Source organism: Natrix helvetica (assembly GCF_964273705.1).
Source record: "Natrix helvetica genome assembly, chromosome: 2".
Lineage (NCBI taxonomy): Eukaryota > Metazoa > Chordata > Lepidosauria > Squamata > Natricidae > Natrix > Natrix helvetica.
This window is the reverse complement of record NC_138552.1, coordinates 65,223,211-65,245,114: the sequence shown is the minus strand read 5'-3', so window position 1 is coordinate 65,245,114 and position 21,904 is coordinate 65,223,211. Positions and strand designations below refer to the sequence as shown.

General features: G+C 40.4%; 1 protein-coding gene across 1 annotated transcript; it reads left to right on the top strand.

Annotated features, from left to right (window-relative positions):
• Window positions 1-1,829: 1,829 nt before the first annotated feature.
• HABP4 (hyaluronan binding protein 4) lies at window positions 1,830-19,443 on the top strand. The gene is made up of 8 exons (XM_081944196.1): window positions 1,830-2,215; window positions 8,678-8,825; window positions 10,920-11,078; window positions 11,596-11,667; window positions 13,619-13,702; window positions 16,077-16,245; window positions 17,207-17,389; window positions 19,136-19,443. Exons 1-8 carry the CDS (start codon window positions 1,918-1,920, stop codon window positions 19,190-19,192), a joined length of 1,170 nt encoding a protein of 389 aa, XP_081800322.1. The 5' UTR covers window positions 1,830-1,917; the 3' UTR covers window positions 19,193-19,443.
• The last annotated feature ends 2,461 nt before the right edge of the window (window positions 19,444-21,904 follow it).

Here is a 21,904-nt window from a genome sequence, read left to right as displayed (position 1 = left end):
GTGCCCGGGTCGGAAGCCGGACTGGCGTGGGTCTAGATAGTCGGATTCGTCTAGGTGTCGTGGGAGCTGCTGCGCCACCACATTCTCGACAACCTTCGCCAAGAAGGGGAGGTTGGAGACTGGACGATAGTTAGCTAGCTCCATTGGGTCGAGCGCAGGCCTCTTGAGCAAGGGTCTCACCACCGCCTCTTTCAAGGCGGTTGGTAAGTATCCCTCACTCAGTGAGGCGCTCACCAGGCCCAGGAGCCAGCCTCGTGTCACCTCCCAGGCTGCCAGTACCAGCCAGGAGGGGCACGGGTCCGTATATATATATATATATATATATATATATATATATATATATGTATGTATGTATGTATGTATGTATGTATGTATGTATGTATGTGTATATATATAAAAATATATGTATGTATGTGTATATGTGTGTGTGTGTGTATGTATGTATGTATGTATGTATGTATGTATGTATGTATGTAGGTCTTCTGTGATGAGCCGAAGGACAGAAAGAGGGAGTAGTGACCTTCCTCCCATATTTAGGCATACTAGGGGTTGTAACACAAATACATATATACATATATACATATACACATATACACATACACACACACACACACACACAGGGAAATAGGTATGTATTTGTGTTACACCCTGGCTTAGCTGATAAAGGAGGAGAGCCTGTGGTGTAGTGGCTAACAAATCTGCCTAATATGTAACACATCCCAGGTTCAAATCCCAGTAAGGGTATGGCTAGCTGATGAGAGCTAAATAGCTTGAAATGGATCCATACTAGTCTCCCTTTATTTATTTATCAGCACAAATACAACACACACACACACACACACACACAGAGTTAAGCTCACTATGTATAATTTAAAATAAAAAAATATTGTGGCTAAAAACATTATTTAACATTTCTTGCTAGATCCAAAATGAAATAATCATGAAATGCTTTTGATTAGTTTGAGAGGATATGGATTCTACTTTGCCAATGTAACAATAGAGAAGTCGTAAAGTAAAAACTTGAAACAGTAACAGCATCATAATTGAGTAAGATTCGGTTGACAGTGAGATGGCATATAAACTTAATAATAAATTGGGGAACAGCTTGAATAACACTATGTTTGAAATTAATCTTGCTCTAACTTTAACCCAATATTTGTATTGGGGTTTTTTTGCCCTTCCCACTTGCATATTAATATGTCCATGTGTGCATGGAGTCAGGGTGCAATGTAATTGTTAAAGACGTTTAACTAAAACCAGAGAAATTAAATATCAATAGAAGAGAACATTTGTAGCTCAGTGTTGAAATGGTATTACCTAGTTTGGGTAATAAAGGGTCTGCAAAGAGGCTCACAAAGCACTCATCAGATTCAAGATCATCTTCAGCCATTCGGCCAATCACAGCTTCTTCACTTAGAGTGATTCATTGATGTTTCAGTGTTAGATTCAGTGTAGCATAGTAATCAAGCAGAACCTAAATCTCCCCCACACCCACTAGGCGGAATTTTGATAATACTATATTTAAAAAAAAAAAAACTAATAACGCAAGGCTCTAACACGTGACGCCACAGACGCCCTACGTCATCGACCAGCGGCGTGGGAAATTGCTGAGAGGTGGGGATCCCGTGTTTTCTTTGCTTGAAGTGAGGCAGAATTCCGGGTGCTGATTGGTTAATGACCCTACACGTTTGTGAGGCTGATTATTGGGTAGGACGATAAAAAGCGGAGCTCTGGATTGGTTGTTCAGGTAGGGCTAGGGGCATTGCTGGCGCGTCGATTGGTAGTGCAGTCGGACGGGGCGGGCGAATGGTCATGGCGTGGTTACTTGGGCCGTGCTGAGGGAAGCTTGCTTCTTTCTGTCGCATTCGGGAAGGGGTGGCTGCTGCTGCGGCGGCGGCGGCTGACGGCACCACGACAATGAAAGGCGCGCTGGCCAGCCCCGTGGCCGCCGCCACAACTATGCAGGAGAGCTTTGGCTGCGCCGTCGCCAACCGCTTCCACCAGCTGCTCGATGATGAATCCGACCCTTTCGATATCCTCCGGGAGGCAGAGCAGCGCAAGCAGCAGAGCAAGAAGCGCGAAGAAGCGGCTTTTTCAACCGGCAGAAAACCTGGCCCCGGAGGAGTGTTTGCCGCCACCGCCGCTGTCAAAAGAGAATCCCAAAAGGAGCGGAAAGGCTCCCCGTTCTTGCAGTCGGAGAGTCCCCCAGCACCCGGTATGGAGCGGGAGGGGGCTTGCGTGGACCAGGAAATGTGATAAAGCAGGTGATGCTGCCGGGAGTGGGAAAGCGGCCAGTGGTGCAGACCGAATCCGGCGGGGTTCCTTCTTGAAACAAGCCCGCTTTGATCGCCCCCCCCTCTTTTGCCCGTAAGAGGAGCCGACTCGCATTGCAGCATTAGAAGCGCCTTTAGAAGCGCCTTCCTCCCCCCCCCCGGCAAATCTCATTCATTCCCACGAAACTCGCTCCTAGGTTAAATGAAGCGGCGACCCGCAGGCTTAACGTGGACAATTTGCTCCAAGGCACACTTAAATTGGGCGTTTCGTTAAAAGCGGTCTGCTCAAAGCAATGCGAGCAAGGAATAATAACTGAAACCGGTTTATGAGTTATTTAAAAACAAAAAAAAAGTATCGGAGACGGGCAGCCGCCGTTTGGAGCAGAGGCGGAAGCGGAGGGCTCGCGCCGGTCCTGGCCTTTTGCAGAGCCCGGACGCACGTGCGCTCTTCCCTCCCTTTTCTGCCTTTCGGGTCAGAAGGTCGTCGGCTCTTCTCGCCTGAAAATACCGCGAACCAATCTTTCTGGCTCGGAGTGGAGGGGACGCGGGCTGAGCAAGCCACCTGCCGGCCTTGCCCTAGCTAGCTCGTAGTTCCCCTCTTGCGCGGGCCGGGGCGGCTCACCCGCGTAAAGGCGCGAGCTATTGTGGCGTCTGGCCGAGATGCATACATATACATATATATGTTTATTTGTTTTCCCAGTGGCGTTTACTGCAGGTGGTGCATGTGCTGAAAGCGAAGGGCGGCTCTAACTTGCCGTTGTGCTCGGCCTCCGCCTTCAGATGTAATTAACCGGGCTAGTCGGCGCCACCAGATAGCGAAACCTTCCCCGCCCATCGCTTCATCAGCGGAAAGGCGCTTTCCACCAAGCTGGGTTGTGGCTCTTTTCAAGATGCGGGGACATATGAACTGGTTGGGGCTCTCCGCAGCCTTAAACCCAACCGGAAAAGTGATGTCACCTTAATTTAGTGGAAACAATTTCACAATACTTTGATGTTTCTTTTTTGTTTTGAAGTGACGTTCATGCAACTGAAGATTCGTTCATTAATTGAATTGTTGTTTAAAACTCTTTCTCGTTTTGAGAGCCAGAGCCTTCCCATACCTTCTCTCACTAGGCTCCTGGAGTCAGTCTGTGTTCCAGGGGATTAACATTTCAAAAAATATCTGAATGAAACAGGTTAAAAGGAGACAAGTAGCAGGATGTGTGCCTTGAGAAATATGCCAGAAATAATTTGGATACTAGTTTTCTCTTCCATTGTGTTTTTATTAATGAAGCATAGTGCTATCTGGACCAATAAAATCGCTAAGTATTTATTACTGTATCCAGATGCCACTGGCTTGAACCTGAATTATTGTACTAGTGGGAACCACAGTGTATAGTCTTAGTAGTGTTGTTTTGAGTGCCTTAGGGACCACAAAAATGAGTGGTATTTTTATATATAAAGGGTAGTCCTTGACTTACGACCACAATTGAGTCCAAAGTTTATGTTGTTAAGTGAGACATTTGTTCAGTGAGTTTTCCCCCATTTTCCAACTCATCTTGCCGCAGTTGTTAAGTGAATCATTGCAGTTGATAAGTTAGCAACCTGATTGTTAAGAGAATCTGGCTTTCCCATTGATTTTGTTTGTCAGAAGGTCGCAAAAGGGATCACATGACCTTGGGACACAGCAACGGTCATAAATATGAGTCAGTTGCCAATCATCTGAAATTTGATCACATGATCTTGGGGATGCTGTAAAGGTTGTAACTGAAAAATGATCACAAGTCACTTTTTTCCAGTGCTGTTGTAACTTTGACTGGTCACTAAACAAACTATTGTAAGTCAAGGACTACCTGTACTCATACACACATACTTTAAACTCTCAGAGATATTACTAAGCAGAAAGATGGGATCTCCATAGATTATATTTATAGGCCTGTATGAGGTGCCATGACTTCAGCTCCATGAGGCCCTTAGTGCTATAGTAACAAACTCAAAGTGCCACAGTTTTTAGTTATGTCACTCTTAGGACTTTCCTAAGACATACAGGATGGCAATAGTTAGTGAAATTAAAAGATGCACTGAAAACTGACATGAAGAATCCCAGGCACCTTGTTTTAGAAGCAAGGAACTGTGTGCTGCCCTACCGTCTTACAAAAATTATTTATTGTGGCAGTACTGATTTTCTGTCACAGGATTACAATAATTTGTAGGGCTGTACATTTGTTTGGATTTGATAGGGAAAGCTCCTGAAAGATGTAACACCTCTTGGCAGTTTTTTAAAACTAAGCACAACACTCACATATTAGTATTCCATTTTTATACTGTGTGTGTGTACGTACACACACACACACACACACACACAACATAGCTAATATTCCTGAATCCTGTTTTACTGACAGCAATAACAACCCTATGCGGTGGGTTAAGCTGAGAAAGAGAGTGGCCCCAAGTCACCCAACCAGCTTTCATGGCTAAGGGAGGCCTAAAATCCTCAGTCACCTGGTTTCTAGGCCAGCACCTTAACCATCACACTAAACTGGCTGTATAGAGTAGAGCAAATGACAGCTGCTTTAAGGAATTGCAAACAGATGAGACATCTACACCCTCAAGCAATCCAAATGGTCTTTTATCCTTTGAATTTCAAGTTCTCCAAAGCTCTAGTAAGTTTCATGACTGTGGAAATTAAATTATATTAGTTAAAAGATACACCTGAACTGGCAGTTTTTGTTCTCGTATCTCTGGGTATTGAGCCAAAAACTAAAATGAACAAGGAAGGAATAAGAACACAGGCTGTTCTTTAAGATATGTACACATTTGGGTGTAAACCACAGTATACCAAGTCAGCAGAACTGTATATTTTCCCCAGTCAGGGTCTGACAATCTTTTGAATAGCATATGGATAGTTGGCTCTATAGGAAGAGAGTTTGTGGTCTCTACACAAAGTGAAGGGTTCATTAAGCCTCTCCAGCATCACCTTTGTGGCTTTTAGAGTCTACAAAATTCACAAGACTAAAGTTTAGAGCAGGGGTGTCCAACCTTGGCAACTTTTAAGACTTGTGGATTTCAACTGGCTGGCTGGGGATTTCTGGATGTTGACGTCCACAAGTCTTAAAGCTGCCAAGACTGGATATCCCTGAATGTATGTGTTTTGGGGTAGTTGAAAGGGTTGACATTGATGTTTTTAAGGCAGAAATAGGCTGAAGGTTGCTCAGCCAATCCTACAAAAGAGCTGATGGCTGATAAGCAGTAGCAACTCCTATCGACAACCTATTTCATTCTTTATCTTTGAGAGCTAATTAGCCCATGTAAAAGACTTCTTATAAATGGCATGACGAATTATGTATGTTTAATTTTACATTCTTTAAATGTACAAGTTGATAACTTCCTGTACTGGAATCTATCATGTTGCTACAAAACCTTTTTCTAACGATTCTGTGTAGAATCATGCAAAGCTAATTGTTTTCATTTGGTAAAGTTTCTGCAGTTGTAGTCTGAAGCCTGTATTATTTGGCAATTCATGAATTTTTCACAAATTTTTGCAGGCAAGACAGTACTTATATTTGTTCTTATTCTTTAAGAATTCTCTAATCCAAACTAACTGCTTTCCTGTCACAAATTATCTTACTTTTCTCAGAGGTAATGTGAAAGTGGTGCATAAAGCCACTTTGTCTTCAGAGCCATGTTGAGTTTATAAAAATGCACACTATGTCACAATCCACATATCATTCCTTCATTTTTCTGCGCTTGGTTTCCAAATTGAAACCATCTATCAAAGCTGAGTTTCTTGTAGATAACGAAGAGCATTAGTTGATTTGATCTTATTTTTCCTTCTCTTGTAAAATTGCTTTTGGTACATCTGTTTTTTTCTCAGAAATTAACTTGAGAAAGGGAAAAAGATATTTGAGGTGATGTGTTTATAGGAAAAGAAAAGATTATATTTTCTGAATGGACATTTTCATAAAGTTAGGTTTAGATTAATTTTATTTATTTATTTTTCACCTGTATTATTATAAATAACTCAAGGCAGTGAACCGAATACTTCCTCCTCCTCCTATTTTTTCCACAGCAACAATCCTTTGAGGTGAGTTGGGATGAGTTGGGATGAGAGACAGTAACTGGCCCAAAGTCACCCAGCTGGCTTTCATGACTAAGGCGAGATTTTAACTCAGTCTGCTGGTTTCTAGGTTTTCTAGGGTTTTATATTATTATTTGTAATTTAAAATTTATAGAGAATAACTTTGATCAGAAACAAAGTGACTACAATTTTAAAACTTTAACAAAATCTCCAAAATCATGTACTACAACTACTAAAATTCCTAGCCAGTGTAGGTTTGGCAGAGAATTCTAGGAGTTGAAATCCACCCATCTGTAAATTACCCAATTAAGGTAAATAATATTTATCGTGTATTTATCAAGTCATCAGAGAGCCTGTTCCATAGATTGAAGTACATCTGCTGGCCCATTTCTTAGCATTACTTGTAATAATAACCCTAAAAGAGCTCTAATTGCAGTACTTTATACAACTTGACAAACAAAATATTTCAATGAATAAATATATGGAATTATGTTATGCAACAACGTTTTAGCAGATCTGCCAAATGCTACTACTCTATACTTTTATTCTTTGGATTTTTAATCTTCATTTAAATTTGTTATACTTGTATTAAAGTCTGTTTCTGCTGTCTTTTTGCATTCTACAGAGTTAATTTTCATCTAACTTATATTTTAGCTTTAATGAACACAGCTGTATTCTGATCTAATGCCTACATAACAGAAGATCCTATTCGTTATATTGAGCATGCTATTTGCTACAGAATGAACAATGTATTTTAAAGCCAAATGATAGTACAACCATATCAGAATTGTATGTTATCAATTCTAATAAAATATGCTGACATTAAATATAAGAAGCTAACATACAATTATTAGTTTTAACATGAGCTTTTCTTCTTTTTTTTGAAGAATTCTATTTATATACTGATGTTCATTATAGTTGTTATTTTAATGTGACTATGATCCACACTGAATCTATCACATGAGGTGGGATATATGTTTTGTAATAAACAGATATTTACATGAATGATGAAATAACAAAATATCATCAACATTTGCATATAAATTGAATATTCCTAATCCATGAAGGATCTTTTATATTTATTAAAACATCCTTGCATCTGCTATAAAATTAAAACAACATATTGGGAATATATGTTTTCTCTTCTATAAAAAAATAGCTCATAGACCTGAAGAGTGCCCATTACACACAGATACACACACACACACAAACACACATACTACTTGATTAAATGACTAATCATTCAGTGACCTCTTAAAGTTATGATAATGCTAAATGAGTGGTAGTTGCATCTGGTCCTTGAAATTCTGGCCATTCCAGCATCCTCATGATCATGGGATCATGATCTGAGCCCTTGGGCAAATGGCTCATGTTTATGACAATTGCAGTATACCATAGTCATGTGATCACCATTTGTCATCTTCCCTGCTGGCTTCCCAGAAACGAAGTCAATGGGGAAGCTGGAATTCACAAGTCACTTTGTTAAGTCTCTCCCAACAACTCTGCACTCATATAGCATCTTGACAGTCATCCATGCACCCATGCCACCCTCGTGCACTTTTCACAAGCCTCGCTGTGCTGCCATGCCTTCCCACCTACTTGCACACCCCTATGCACCCTTCTCAAATAGACCCCTCATGCACTCTGCACATCCACTCCAAGGTTTGCACCTGCGCCTTGCCTTCCCAGCTACTTACGTGCCCCCTATGTACTATTCCTAAAATTTGCTGTGCTTGTGCTACGCCTCTTTTGCACTTGCATACCTTCTTGCATTCTTCCTGAACCCTTCTCAACCCATGTCTCTGAGCTGCACATCCTCCCTGCTCCGTCTCCACTCGGCAGCACCCATTAATCAACCTACTGGTCTGCTTGCAAGCTGCGTGGTACTTGCAACTTTCTGCTGGTTTCCCCAATGTCTTTTCTTGTTGGAAGTCTGGGAAGTTGCAAGAAGATCCATGCTTAACAACTCATAAACACCATTTAAGTAGAGACTGGAGGAATTGCTAAGAGAGGCAATCATGCTTTATGGTTGCATCGTTTAACAATAAAAATTCCAGTCCAAGTTTTCATTGTTAACTACCTGTATAGTAAACTTAAAGTTATTTGATTCAGCAATAGATAGATAGCCGTGATTTTGTTGTTAAATATTGAAATTTCCAAGGAATTTCTCTACCACTTTGATATATTTGCTGCTCTGAGTTGCCTTAGGATCTACGATATTGATTGGGACAGAAATAAAATAGCATTAAAACCAATAGGATTGCATGATTATAGTAAACAAGGAGCAATTACACCTGTTTTTAAATGTAACTAATGCCACTAATCTAAATATGTTGGTTTTCCACAGGCCAAAAGCGAGCTCCAAAAAGAGGAGAACAACAGGGTTGGAATGAAAACCGAGGTACGGAGATAAAACAAGATAAATCTGAATGGAAACCTTTTAGAGAATACTGTCCTCATGAAATGGAAAGACAAGCAGAGTTTACACTAGAAAGGTATGTGTTATTGAAGGATTTATTATACATTGTAAATTTGGAAAATGTAAAGTTAGTAACTAGGAAACATTAAACTTTTTTTTTAACAATGTGAGCAGTTAATGTAAATAGTCCTAGGGTTATGACAGCAATTGGGACTAGAACTTTTGTTGTGCAATGTCATGTGACCATATCACTTAGTGACAACAATTCTGGCAATTGCCGTTGTAATTCCAGGACTTCACAGGTTGTTAAACAGGAAGAGTCCCAGACAAGGAGCATGTGAGTGCTGCAGAGTGTGGGTGAGGGACGCAGGCAGGTATTAGAGACAATGGCTAGGAATCATGGATGGGTGCTATGGAATGTGGGTGGGTCAGTGAGGGCCAGAGGTGCATGCTGTGGAGTGTTGAGTGGGCAGGTGCTATGGAGTATGAGATCCCTAGTGGGCTTTCTTGGGGGCAACTTAAGGGAACAAGTTGTGACTTTTCCTGCCAGTTTCTATATTGACTTTGCTTGTGGGAAATGGTCAGGGATGGTTGCAAATGGTGGTCACACGACCATGAGACGTTGCAACTATCATACCGTGTTTCCCTGAAAATAAGACAGGGTCTTATTTTCTTTTGACCCACGAAGTAAGCACTTGGCCTTATTTTCAGGGGAGGTTTTATTATTTTTGAGGTGCAGGAGGCGGTGAGCGTAGTCACTTCATGGCGCTGCTGTGTTGCAATATTTTTGGGAAGGGCTTATTTTCAGGGGAGGGCTTATTTTAGCGAATGCACTCAAAAGCCCGATTGGGCTTATTATCCAGGGAGGTTTTATTTTCGGGGAAACAGGGTAAGTACAAGCTGGTTAACCAAGTGTAAAGATCACAATCATGACAGCAAGATTATTACAACAGCTGGAGTGTCAAGGACCTGTCATAAGTACTACTTGTTCAGTGCTGTCATGACTTTGAATGGTTGCTGAATGACTGGTATTAACTCCAGGATTATCTGTTAAAAAGTCATATAAAAAGTACATCAAAGTAAATACAAACAGTAAGATTACAAACTAAATGCAAACTACAATGCAAACTAAACAAGGGATCTAATGTGTCAGGAAGATTACAGTTTTCTAATATATCATGAATTGCTGCTTATGAAATTATAGCATGTATTATCACAAAATTTTAAACATCACTATTAAGCTTTAAGCTAAAATTAACATGTTAGGAGCCATATTCACAAAATATAAATCATTGACTAAAATTATAAGATGTAATAAATTTAATATCATGAATCTAGTTTCCTGTAAAGTTGAATAAAGTGTACACATGGAAAAAATTAAATTTGATATTGGTACAAATCTGAGATTCTAACTAGGATTGAAGTCTGCTATTGTGAGCTGGGAGCTGCTTTGGAATTGGCATAATTAGTAGTTCAATTTTTTATTTAAAGTTGGTATCTATTTTTATTATTATCTGTGGTTTAATGTGGGAGTAGGGCTGTTTATTGCTTGCTCTTCTATACAGGTAGTTCTTGACTTACAACAGTTCATTTAGTGACCATTCAAAGTTACAACATCACTGAAAAAAGTGGCTTATGACCATTTCCCCTCTGTTCTAGCATTCCCATAGTCATGTGATTTACATTCGGAATCTTGACAACTGACTGACATTTATGATGGTTGCAGTGTCCCAGAGTCATATGGTGCCTTTTTTTGACCTTCCTGACAAGCAAAGTCAATAAGGAAACCAGAATCAGTTAACATCCTAATTTGTTACTAATTTGACAGCTGCAGTGATTCACTTAACAAATGTGGCAAGAAAAAAAAAGTGGAGCAAAACTCAAAAAATTTCTCACTTAACATAAATTTTGGGCTTACTTGTGGTTGTAAGTTGAGGACTACCTGTAAATGTACCAGGGATGTTCTAGTGTTGAGATTCTAACCTGCGGAATCTCTCAAGTGCAGAATGAAAGAAGAAACTGAAATTACAAACTTGTTCAGTGCTGCATTTGGAATATTGACAGAGCTTATTGAAAATGACTTTCATTATTCTAGATAATGACAACTGATTTAAGGATCAAGGTGGATAATATTAGTAAACAACTGAAGGATGATTCATTTTGTTTTCAGACCAACAGAGCGCTTTGATCGGGAAAGGCCAATGAGAGGTCGTGGGGGAGGAAGAGGTGGATTGCAGGGCAGAGGAAGAGGTGGTATGAACAGGACCTTCAATGGCTTTGATCAAAGAGGGAAGCGGGAATTTGACCGGCAGAGCGGGAGTGACAAAACGTACGTGCTGCTTTATATGTGCATTTGGTTGGCTCCCTGTGTTATCCTTTTGTCAACAAAATAAATATTTATATTCAGACAGGAGTTTGGCATGAAAATTGGCTTTGCTGTTCTATGACTTGTAATTGATTAACTTCTTAATTTTTTTTACATGTATTTGTTTTGTTAATGTGTAAAGCTTTTTAATAACTGTTGGCTGCTGTCCTGGAATCAGTTGGTCCCAAAAATGGGTTATATATTTACAAAATAAATAATGGCTTCATAATAAGGAGTCTTAAGTAAATGTGATGGGAATGCTGATAATTTTGTAAAATTTAATCTTTTGTAGCTCTGCTTCTTGGGGATAATCTCCAGACATGGACTTCAGCTCTCAAAATTCTCAAATGTTGGCTGCAGAATTCTGGGAGTGGAATTTCACACACCTGCTTGGGAAGTGATCTCACACTGGTAAAAACCTGTATAGTTCTGTGAATATACATAATTTAATTTCTAAGATAAGTGAAATTTCTATCTACAGAGGAGTCCGTGCAGAAGATAAAAGGGGCGGAAATGGACCACGTAACTGGGGAACTGCTAAGGATGATATGAGGTATGAGAAATGTGTTAGTAATTTCCAGGGCATCGTTTCCATGTCTCCATAACATTAAAGATACCTATTTTAACTATTGGATGCTGACTAAAGAGAAGTACGCTGTCCCTTTCCTATTGTTTTGAAAAGTTGTTTTCAGTGTACATTGGAATAATATGAAATGTATAGGGCAGTGATGGCGAACCTTTTTTGGCTCGCGTGCAGGGGGGTTGTGTGCGGGCGTGCCGCACCCATAATGCAATGCGCGACACCCCCCCCAGCATGCATGCGTGCATCACACGCGTGACTCCCCATTTTTTGCATGCTTTTTTGCCGTCCCCAGGCTCCAGAGGCTTTATAGGAGCCTGGGGAGAGCGAAAACAGCCTCTCCCGCCCCACCCAGAGGCCCTCCGGAGGTTTCAGGAGCTTCCCTGAAGCCTCCGGAGCGTAAAAAAACAGCCCTACAGGCAACCGGAAGCTTGGGAACAGACTTCGTTTGCTCATAGGGTTGTTTTTTGTCCTCCAGAGCCTTAGGGAAGCCTCCTGAAGATCCCTGAAGGCTCCGGAGGACTAAAAGCGGCCCTACGAGCAAACTGGAAGTGACTTCCGGGTTCCTCGTAGGGTCATTTTTCATCCTCCTGCGCCTTCAGGGAAGCCCCCCGAGGCTTAAACCGCTCCTACAAGGAAACCGGAAGTCTGTTCCCAAAGTTCTGGTTTGCCCGTAGGTGCGGTTTTTTGCGATCCGGAGGCTTTAGGGAAGCTCCTGAAACCTCTGGGTGGGGGAGGCTGTTTTCACCTTCCCCAGGCTCCTATAAAACCTCTGGATCCTGGGGAGGGCGAAAAATGGCTTTAAAAAAGGCTGAACTCAGCTGGCTAGCGCATGCATGCATGCTGGCCAGCTGACAGGGCAACGCCTTGCGTGCCCTGACAAATAGTTTTCACCATAGTTTCACCATCCCAGGTATAGGATGGTTTGTAATGTAACACCCTGAAGACCACTTGGGAAGGAAAGGATGCAAATTATTATTTGTGAATTTCCTTAATTATCTCACCTTAGATCCAACTTGAGCTTTTGGCAGTTCCTCCTTTACTCTGACTCCACCATCTCTTACCTCCTTTTTTATGTTGAAACGCTTGTCTAGACTAATCTTGCTGCAGTAAACAGTGCAGAATTTATTTTTCCCCAAGGCCTCTTTTTCAAGGGGCTTTGGCAGAGCTGTCTCTTTTTTGTCTTAGATTACTGAGAAAGAAACTAACATTTGGATGCTTTCTTCAGCTTTAATCGTTTGCAAGCAGGATTTGAACAGAAAGACATGTCAGGTCTTGCTCTACTGAAAAACCTGAAGTTCCTGTAATAAAAGGACATAGCCTTGTGGTTACATTTGTGTGTGTGGGTTCACATTAAATCTTCTTTCAAGCAGGAGTTGGAAAAAAAATCCCTTTATCTCAATTTCTGAAGACAGATGGCTTTCTCAAATTCCAGCTCAGATCATTTTAAAGATCGTAATCCATGAAGGAAAAATAAAGATTTGCATATGCCTATGTTTGGGGGGAAACGAAATGATCGAAATTTAAATAGAAAAATGACTTCTATCTATATTGGTCAGTGGTAAATACCTTGGAAAAAGATCAGGGACAGAAGCTAAATGCTTGTATCTCCTTGTTGGCTTTGTGGCACAGGAATGGGTTAAGGAAGAAGAGCATGGGCATGCATTTTCTGGGTTTTTATGTGATGAGATTTGTGTAGCCTCTGTTAATGACGTAGTTCTACTCAGATTCATACGGTGCATAAGGCAACATGCTACTTGCAGACTTTCATATCCTATGAATCTATCCCAAAGCTCTGAAGCAGCTTTCCCAATCTGATGATGTGAGAGATTGTAGTGAGAAACTTTGTTTTTGTTTAGGCCGTGTGAGGAATCCTGTCTAGTGTAGCTTTTGTATTTCACCTGTGCTTCTCAATTTTCTACAGTGAGCTGGAACAGACGGCTCCTATGGAAGAGACTGCAGAAACAGAAGAGAGCCCAGGAGCACCCGACGGAGAACCTCCAATGAAGTATGGCCTGGTTTGACAATCTGGCTTTTGTTGCTCCTTAAATCTTTATCAGAGTATCTGGCCTTTTGCTTGGAGGTTTATTCCAGCTGGGTGCCAAGTGGACCTGATCTCAGCATGGCCACTAAAAAATGGAATTGATTCTGGGGCATTATAACAATGCTTTAATGATTTCAGCCCATCTTTAGGAATTGTTGGAATGATTGAAAAATACGTTGTGGTATACCCAGGTGGTTAGTAATGGTTTACATCAGGCTTTGCCAGCTGGTAATGACATGTTGTCAAACAACTAGTGGGCTATAATTTTCTTGGATAAACTGCAAAACCTGCGATCTAGGTTAATCTAGATATTAGGGATGAGATTTTAAACAAATATTTCCTTGATTTTTTAAATCTCATTCCTTCACTGAAGTCTTTATTTTTGCCTTTTTGCCATCATTGAACTCTATGTGGTAACAATATGGTTTTAAAAGAATATTTCAGAGAAGGAATAGCAAGAACCCTTAGAAGAAAACTCTGCTCTCTCTACAAATTAAGTTAGAACTGGATAGGTAACAGAATTGTTGCCATAGGTGTAAAATGTCTGTACTTCTAATATTGTTTTAAATTTAGACTGTATATCATCCAGAATCACATAGCTTTTTAATATACTTTTCTAGAAAGCGTACACATTAGGATATATTGATCCCATAGTTTGGAGTAAAAATGGATTCTTCTTTTGTTTGGCAATGTCTGACCTTGTTTATTCATGAGGTATGAGACAGGCAAGCAGGCTAATAAAACAGACTAACATCTATTTTGAATTAATTTCAAGACAGGGATCTGTCTCTAGTGTGAGCTATCCATTCATTAATAGAGACTAGTCTTGATCCTATACCTTGAATTTTCTATAGTAAAATTATGCAGCATGCTTACTCAGTAGTTACATTTATAATCACATCTTTTTCTGAGTATTTAAAGTACATTATGTATTGGAGACTTCCCAATCTCTCAAACAGCACCCATGGGAAGTATATTAGTCTGAAAAAGAATGATTAGCTCAGTGAGTTTTGCAAGCAAGTGAAAATTTGAATCTGTGTTCCTCAAAATCCTAGATGGATTTAGGTTGAGTAAGGCTGCTAGAGGAGTGCAATTGAAAACCTTAACATTTCAGCCTGCTAAATGAGGGAAGATTATGCACCAGGATTGCTAAATCAGTTTAAACTGAGCATGTATTCAAACCATATTTGATCTCAGAAGACATGCAGGAAGCAGATAGCAAAACTGTAGTGTAATTTTTGATATACACCCAACAAAATATAGAGCAGAGATGTGATCTAAACAGGTTTTTCCTTGACCAGCTCTATACATTTCTTAACCAAATTTAAGCCTTAAATTTACTATCATTGATCAGTAACAGATATTAGGTTTAGCAAGACCACATTCTAGGTTGCAAACATTTATACGTGCTATTCTACTTAAGCTATAGGCAACATGATGTACTATGGACCTTTATCAGCTCATCCCTCTACATTGCTTTCATTTCTTTTTTGAATGAATGAATCTGGTACACCCCAAAGTAGTCTCTGTGGCACCTACATCATCTTGGTCAGCCTGATCTCCCTCTGGCTTCAACAACTGCTTTGTTAGGAAATGTATACAGCTGGCTAGGAAAACAGTTTAAGTCATGCTGGGTTAGGGGAATTCTGAAAGTTGATGCCCACAACTCTTAAAAGTTGCCAAGGTTGGACACCCTTGGTTTAAGTGATGTGTTCTTAGGAGGAAGGGGAGTAACCCAATTCCTTTACTTTCTATGTCTAGCTATGTCTACAAAACCAACCAATGTTTGAATAAGCAAGCCCTCATTCCATGGCAATTATGTTATGAGTCCCCACATGCTTTCAAAAACTTAAACCAGAATGTAGTTTGCAATGTACTGTGTTCAAAGTGCTTATTTTCCTTTTAATGTAATAGGAGCAAAGTCCTTATAGTTTTATTATCAAGAGTTTGTTGAGAAAAAAACATCTGTAGAAAAGATCTAAAAATATGAAAATGGGGGATAGAAGAAAAGCATCTTACTGAGGAAAAGTTTTGTCTCCCAACCCTATCAAAATAGCCTATGCAGACTGATCATATGGTCAACTACAAATACTGAATATCTGGTTTGGAGTGGATAGGAACTAGAATATATTATAAGAGAGCAGACCTGGAGCATTGAATAGAAGTTCTACAAGCTACTGCATTTCTACAAACTTGGTAACCCATCATGTGGAAACAAGGGGCCATTTAATGTTCTACAGAAATTCAAGTAGCTGTTTTCGCTTAAGTTGTATTCTACCTTTCTCTCACTGGCATTTCACAAGCTAATGGTTTTTACTTTACAACTATAAACCCTTAGAATTGCTGAAGGAGAACCAGTGGATGATGCAGTTCAAGAGATGACATTGGATGAATGGAAAAATCTTCAAGAACAAAATCGACCAAAGCCCGAATTCAACATCCGGAAGCCCGAAACCACTGTTCCTTCCAAAGCAGTGGTAATTCATAAGTCAAAATATAGAGATGATGTAAGCATTACCTTAGAATTTGGAACATTCTTCCTTTCAACTCTGTTAACATGTCTAGGTGTACTAAATTGAAATTTATAGCTAGGGACTGAATAGATTGAAAAACACCACTAGAACCTATGTCAACCACAGACCATTTAGAAAAAATATCAGAAACAATCTTAATGTTCCTTTTTTCCGTAATTCATTTATAGCAATAAGAAATTTTTTTTGCTGATTTTTTGATTTGTGGTTCTTCCAAGATTACTTGTTCAGTTTAAGTTTCTAGTTTACAGTCTACTGCTAAGTATGTTCTTTCATTTAGCTGAATGTTCAGCAGAGAGAAAGGGAGAACAAACAATGAATTTCACGCAGATTGCCTTATGTTCACATGAAAGAATAAAGCTGTGTGCATATATTAACTGCACAGAGCTGCATTTATGTAGCATGACTCCATAAATGCTAGAGTGAATTGAGCCTCTTTCCCACTTTATCACTTCTTCTTTGTGAAGAATCCTCCAGATATGTTTTCCATACACTTATACATATTGTACTTACATAAAGTATTCGCAAGGTTACTAGAGAAATATCCATATTTTTCAAGTTTTGCTGGCCAGTGTAGTTGTGTTTAAGTGCTTTAAAGTCAACTAATGAGAGTAATGAGTGGGCATGTACTAGTAGCTGCTTTCTTAGCTTACCAAAGAACTGCTTTTTTTTTTTAAGAAAGTCAGTGGAGAATCGCCATCTCTTGAGACTGGTTTTTGTGTTGTGTTTCATTCTATTGTGACATGAGTCATAGAGGGAGCCCAGTTTCTCTGGGGAGTTCTATCCTTTTTAGAATTTAGAATGTCTCTGTAGTGTCCTTTATTTTTCCAGGGCATTTTTTTTAAATTTAAGGATGTCATTTGGCTCTTGATGCACTGTTTCTAGTTGAAGATGTATTAGTTTTAATCATAAAAAACGTGGATGTATTTTATTATAGGTGCTGAAGGAGGATTTTGAGGATGATTCTCACTTTTCCCGAAAAGCAGCAAATGACATCACTTCTCAACTAGACATTAACTTTGGGAATCTGCCTCGTCCTGGAAGAGGAGCCAGAGGAGCACGAGGAGGGAGAGGGCGTGTCCGAAGAGTTGAAAACTCATGGCCAAGGCCAGGAGTGATGGTAATTACTATGTGCTAATTCTAATCTCTGGCTACTTCATTGCTGTAATTCGATTTATACAGCTGCCTAATCAAAATTGCATTGTCTGAGGGGAAAAACGAGGCAACAGAAATCACAGGATGTCAGGGACTCAGAAAAATCGGCATTTAAAAAAATATTTCTTCAGAACCTACTCCTACTCATGAAATTACTTTGATCCATTGAACATAATTTCTGAGTCCCTGATTTTTCAAATACTTGGGTTGAATAAATAAAGCTAGGGAAAAAAAACCCTTAATATTAATCAAATATACAAAAGTTCCTGAAAAAGCTTGCTACCGTCTATGGCTGAATCTTTGTGTACAATTTTTGAGGTATTGTTTCAGACTAGTTCTCTGCCTGATCTATGATCATCAACTATAGTTATACCAATCTTTAAAAAGGGTGACCCTAATTCAGTTGAACGTTATAGACCAATCTCTCTGTGCTGTGTTACATGCAAAGTTATGGAATCAATTACAAACCAATCAATGACTCATCACTTACAGACAAACAACTTGCTATCCGACAAACAGTTTGGCTTCAGGAAAAACACATCCTGTAATTTACAACTTTTGCACTATAAAAACATGTGGACTATATGTCTTGATCAAGGCAAAACTGTAGATGCAATTTACGTAAGATTTTTGTAAGGCTTTTGATATAGTAATACATGATAAACTGTTGAAATTAAAACTCTTATGGCCTTTCTGGACCTTTGCACAAGTGGATTGCTGCTTTCCTGTCTAATAGACTGCAGAAAGTCAAAATAGGGAACTCACTGTCTAATCCTGCATCAGTTTACACTGGTGTTCCGCAAGGCAGCTTTTTAGGTCCCACACTTTTCTTGCTCTATATCAACGATTCATGTGATCAACTTAAAAGCAAAAACTTAAAGGGACCTAGGTGTACTTATCTCTGGCGACCTATGCTCCAGAAGTTCACTGTAACAGCGTTGCTAAAAAAGCATGAAGAGTTGTAAATTTAATTTTGCAAAGCTTTTTTTCTGGAAACATTATATTGCTAATTAGAGATTATAAAACTTATGCTAGACCAATCTTAGAGTATTGTTCAATTCTTTGGAATTCCCACCATATATCTGACATCAGTACAATCAAACGGGTTCAGAAGTATTTCACAAGAAAAGTCTTGCACTCTTCTGCATACAATAGATTTCCCTATCCTACGAGGCTCAAAATTTTTGGTTTGGATAAGTTAGAACTGCACTGTTTGCAGTCAGACTTAGGTATTGCACACAAAATTATACATGGTAATGCTTTACTTGTAAATACTTTTTCTGTACAAACAACCACTTCAAACTCAACGTAAATTGTTCTAAGCTTGACTGTAAAAAGTATTATTTCTGTAATAGAGTTGTCAAAATCTGGAATACTCTACTTGATTCAGTTGTCTCAGCTACAAATTTTCACAGTTTCAGTCACAAATTGACTTCTGCAGACCTTACTTCATACTTAAGTGGTCAGTAGAGGGGGCATGCATAAATGTACTAATGTGCCTATCATCCCTGTGATTGTATTTTTTTTCCTTTCCTTTTCTTTTTTTGTTTGACAAATTCTAATAAAGTATAGTTTAAAATATTTAGGATAAACCTAAGGATAAACAGTAAATAGTACTTGGACTATTGCAGCAATTTAATAAACAAAGTCAAACTTAGTAAAAAGATATGTAGCTCTTATCTAACTAATCTGGTTTTGCTTTTTCTTTTAGATGCATACTGCTGCTCCAAACCCAGATGACCCTGAGGATTTTCCTGCTTTGTCTTGAAAAAACTTAGTGACACCTCCAAAAATAGCTGTGGAAATACTTTGTTGTTGTAGAAGAGAGCCACCGAAGTCTACAGAGAGAAAGGACTTTTGTGTGTGAATTTTGCACTACTATGTGTTAAGACATACCCAGTGGGTTTGGAGGCAAGTTCCAGTAACACTGGTTTTGGATTAGTTGTATGAAGGCTTATGGTATCATACGTGAGGAATTTCAAATAAAAATTCAGGATGATGGTGTCAAACAGCTACAGATGGATGAGTCTTTGTCCCTTTTATTACAAACGTAAACCATATTAGATGGTTTGGGGGACAATATGTTTGGACTACTTGTTTTCCAATTTCACTCAATGAAGTGTGTATCTGCCATACTTAAATTACAATTTTCAGAAGTTGGGAACGCTCTCGCTGGTTGAGGTCAGGGGTGCTATTTATACATCTTTTTATCATTTAATATCGAAAGCTACAAACTAGACTTTAAAATTACAATTTGGAAATTAACATTTGAAGAATGCGGCAAAATGCAAATAAATCTTAGAATAAATAGTGTTTTGGAAGAAAGGGTGGTAAACTATGGGACAAGTTTGTTTCTAACTAGTTGATTTTCATACACATGGAAAGCTATCTGGAAGACTTGATTAGAATAGTATTCTTCATAGAGGAACATTAAATAAGATCACTTTAGGGGAAACCATAAACCTGATATGCATCTCCCACTTGCCAAACCAACTTCAGTCGCATTCTTCATTTATCATTGTAGAATCCTTTTAATGAGTTGGTTGGAGCTCTTAATGTTGCTTATGGTTGATTTTTGATAGACAAGGCTGTTTTTCAGAAAAATAAGAGCATTAGAAGGAACGTTGGTCCTACCTGAATGTTCTTCTCAGCGTGGCGCAGGAGTGGGTTGTTCAATCCTTATTTGCCCAAGAGACTGGGTCAGAATTTAAGCCACGCCTCCAGCTTCCTCTGCTCATATCCAATTCCGACGAGGCGCAACTCCAACTAGAGAAACGAAAGAACAACAGGCCCTGCCTGCAGCATTAGTAGCTCCCGGGTACCCGGACCTAACCAAAAACAATAACTAGGGTGGAACCTGGACCGTCCTACGCTACGCTGAGAAGAACGTTTAGGTAGGACCAATGTTCTTTCTCCAGCTGATGGCGCAAGAGAGTCCAGGAGTGGGACATACCAAAGCGGCAGTCCCTAGGGCAGGAACTCACTGGTTCGTGGTACTCGAGGCACATGTACTCCTTGCAGCACCCTACGCCCAAATGATGCCTCCGCAGATGCGAACGTGTCCAATCTATATTGCTTAATGAAAGGTGAGGAGGAAGCCCACATTGCAGCTCTACGTCTCCGATCGGAGCCTGAGTGTTCCACGCGGCCGTGGTGGGTGCACTCCTAGTTAATGAGCCGTTATGCCCTGCGGCACAGGCTTGTCCCTCGCCTCATAAGCTCTGGCAATACAAGCTCGTAACCAGTGTCCAGTAGTAGAAGAGGACACCCATGAACCCATGGCAGAAGGTTGGAAAGAGACAAACAATTCCTCCGTTTTTCTGTGTGGCGCCATTCTCCTTATGTAAATACGGAGGGCCCTCCGCATGTCCAGCTTGTGCCAGGATTTCTCCTGTCTAAGAGAGGGATTGGGACAGAAGTCTGGCAAAATTAACTCCTGAGCCCTATGAAAGTAAGAGTTTATCTTTGGGATAAAGGCGGGATCAAGTCTCAGAACCACTGTGTTAGGCTGGAAAATACAAAGGTCTTCCCTGACAGAGAGTGCGCCTAATTCTGAAATCCTCCTAGCCAACGTGATGGCGACTAGGAAAACCACCTTTAATGTGAGGAACTGTAAGGACACAGTCCTCAGTGGTTCAAAAGTAGGATCCACTAGGGCCAGGAGGACCATGGACAAATCCCAAGATGGGAACCTGTGAACTACCGGGGGCCAAAGATTTGCTGCCCCCCCCCGTAGAAACCTCTTCACCACCGGATGTTGGCCCAGGCTCTCCCGGCCATCAAAGACCAGGACAGTTGACAGGGCCGAGGCTTGTCTCCGAAGTGTGTTATGGGCCAACCACCTATCGAGCCCATCCTGAAGGAAGTCCAGGATATTCTGGAGCAAGGGACGTTTGGGATCCACAAGTGCCTTACGGCACCAAGTACAAAAAGTGGACCACGTGGCATTATAAATCCTGGTTGTGGCCGGGCGTCTAGATGCCACGATGGTTCGTATCACCCGTGAAGAGAACCTTGCCTCTCAGGATCTCCCTCTCAAATACCAGGCAGTCAACTGGAGCCATTGTGGCTCCGGATGGACCAGGATTCCCTGGCGTAGGAATATCCTCTCCTGTGGGATTCTCTAGAGTTTTGACAATGGACAGACCTAACAGGTCCGCGAACCAAGGCCTGCATGGCCAGTATGGGGTGACCATGATTACCTCCGCCCCTTCCTTCACTATCTTTCCCAACACCCCTGGAATCAGTGGGAGAGGGGACGCATAAAGCAGACCCGGGAGCCACCTGCTGCATAGGGCACTGCTCCCTTCCACTCCCCGAGTCGGGAACCGCGTGGAAAACCTGGGGAGCTGGGCATTTTCCGGATATGCGAAGAGGTCTACTGTAATGATGTGTATGTTTTATGTTATATTTTAATGATGTCATCTAGGGAAGAAGTCCATTTTAAGATGGCTGCCGCTGAATAAAGACTAGCCTCTAG

What these genes read in the sequence shown, in the direction of transcription:
- HABP4 (XM_081944196.1), top strand. Translation starts at nt 1,918, where the DNA reads ATGAAAGGCGCGCTGGCCAGCCCCGTGGCCGCCGCCACAACTATGCAG. An exon ending in GCAGAGTTTACACTAGAAAG is followed by an intron (nt 8,826 to 10,919) that starts GTATGTGTTATT and finishes TTTTGTTTTCAG; the next exon opens with ACCAACAGAGCGCTTTGATC. An exon ending in ACTGCTAAGGATGATATGAG is followed by an intron (nt 11,668 to 13,618) that starts GTATGAGAAATG and finishes AATTTTCTACAG; the next exon opens with TGAGCTGGAACAGACGGCTC.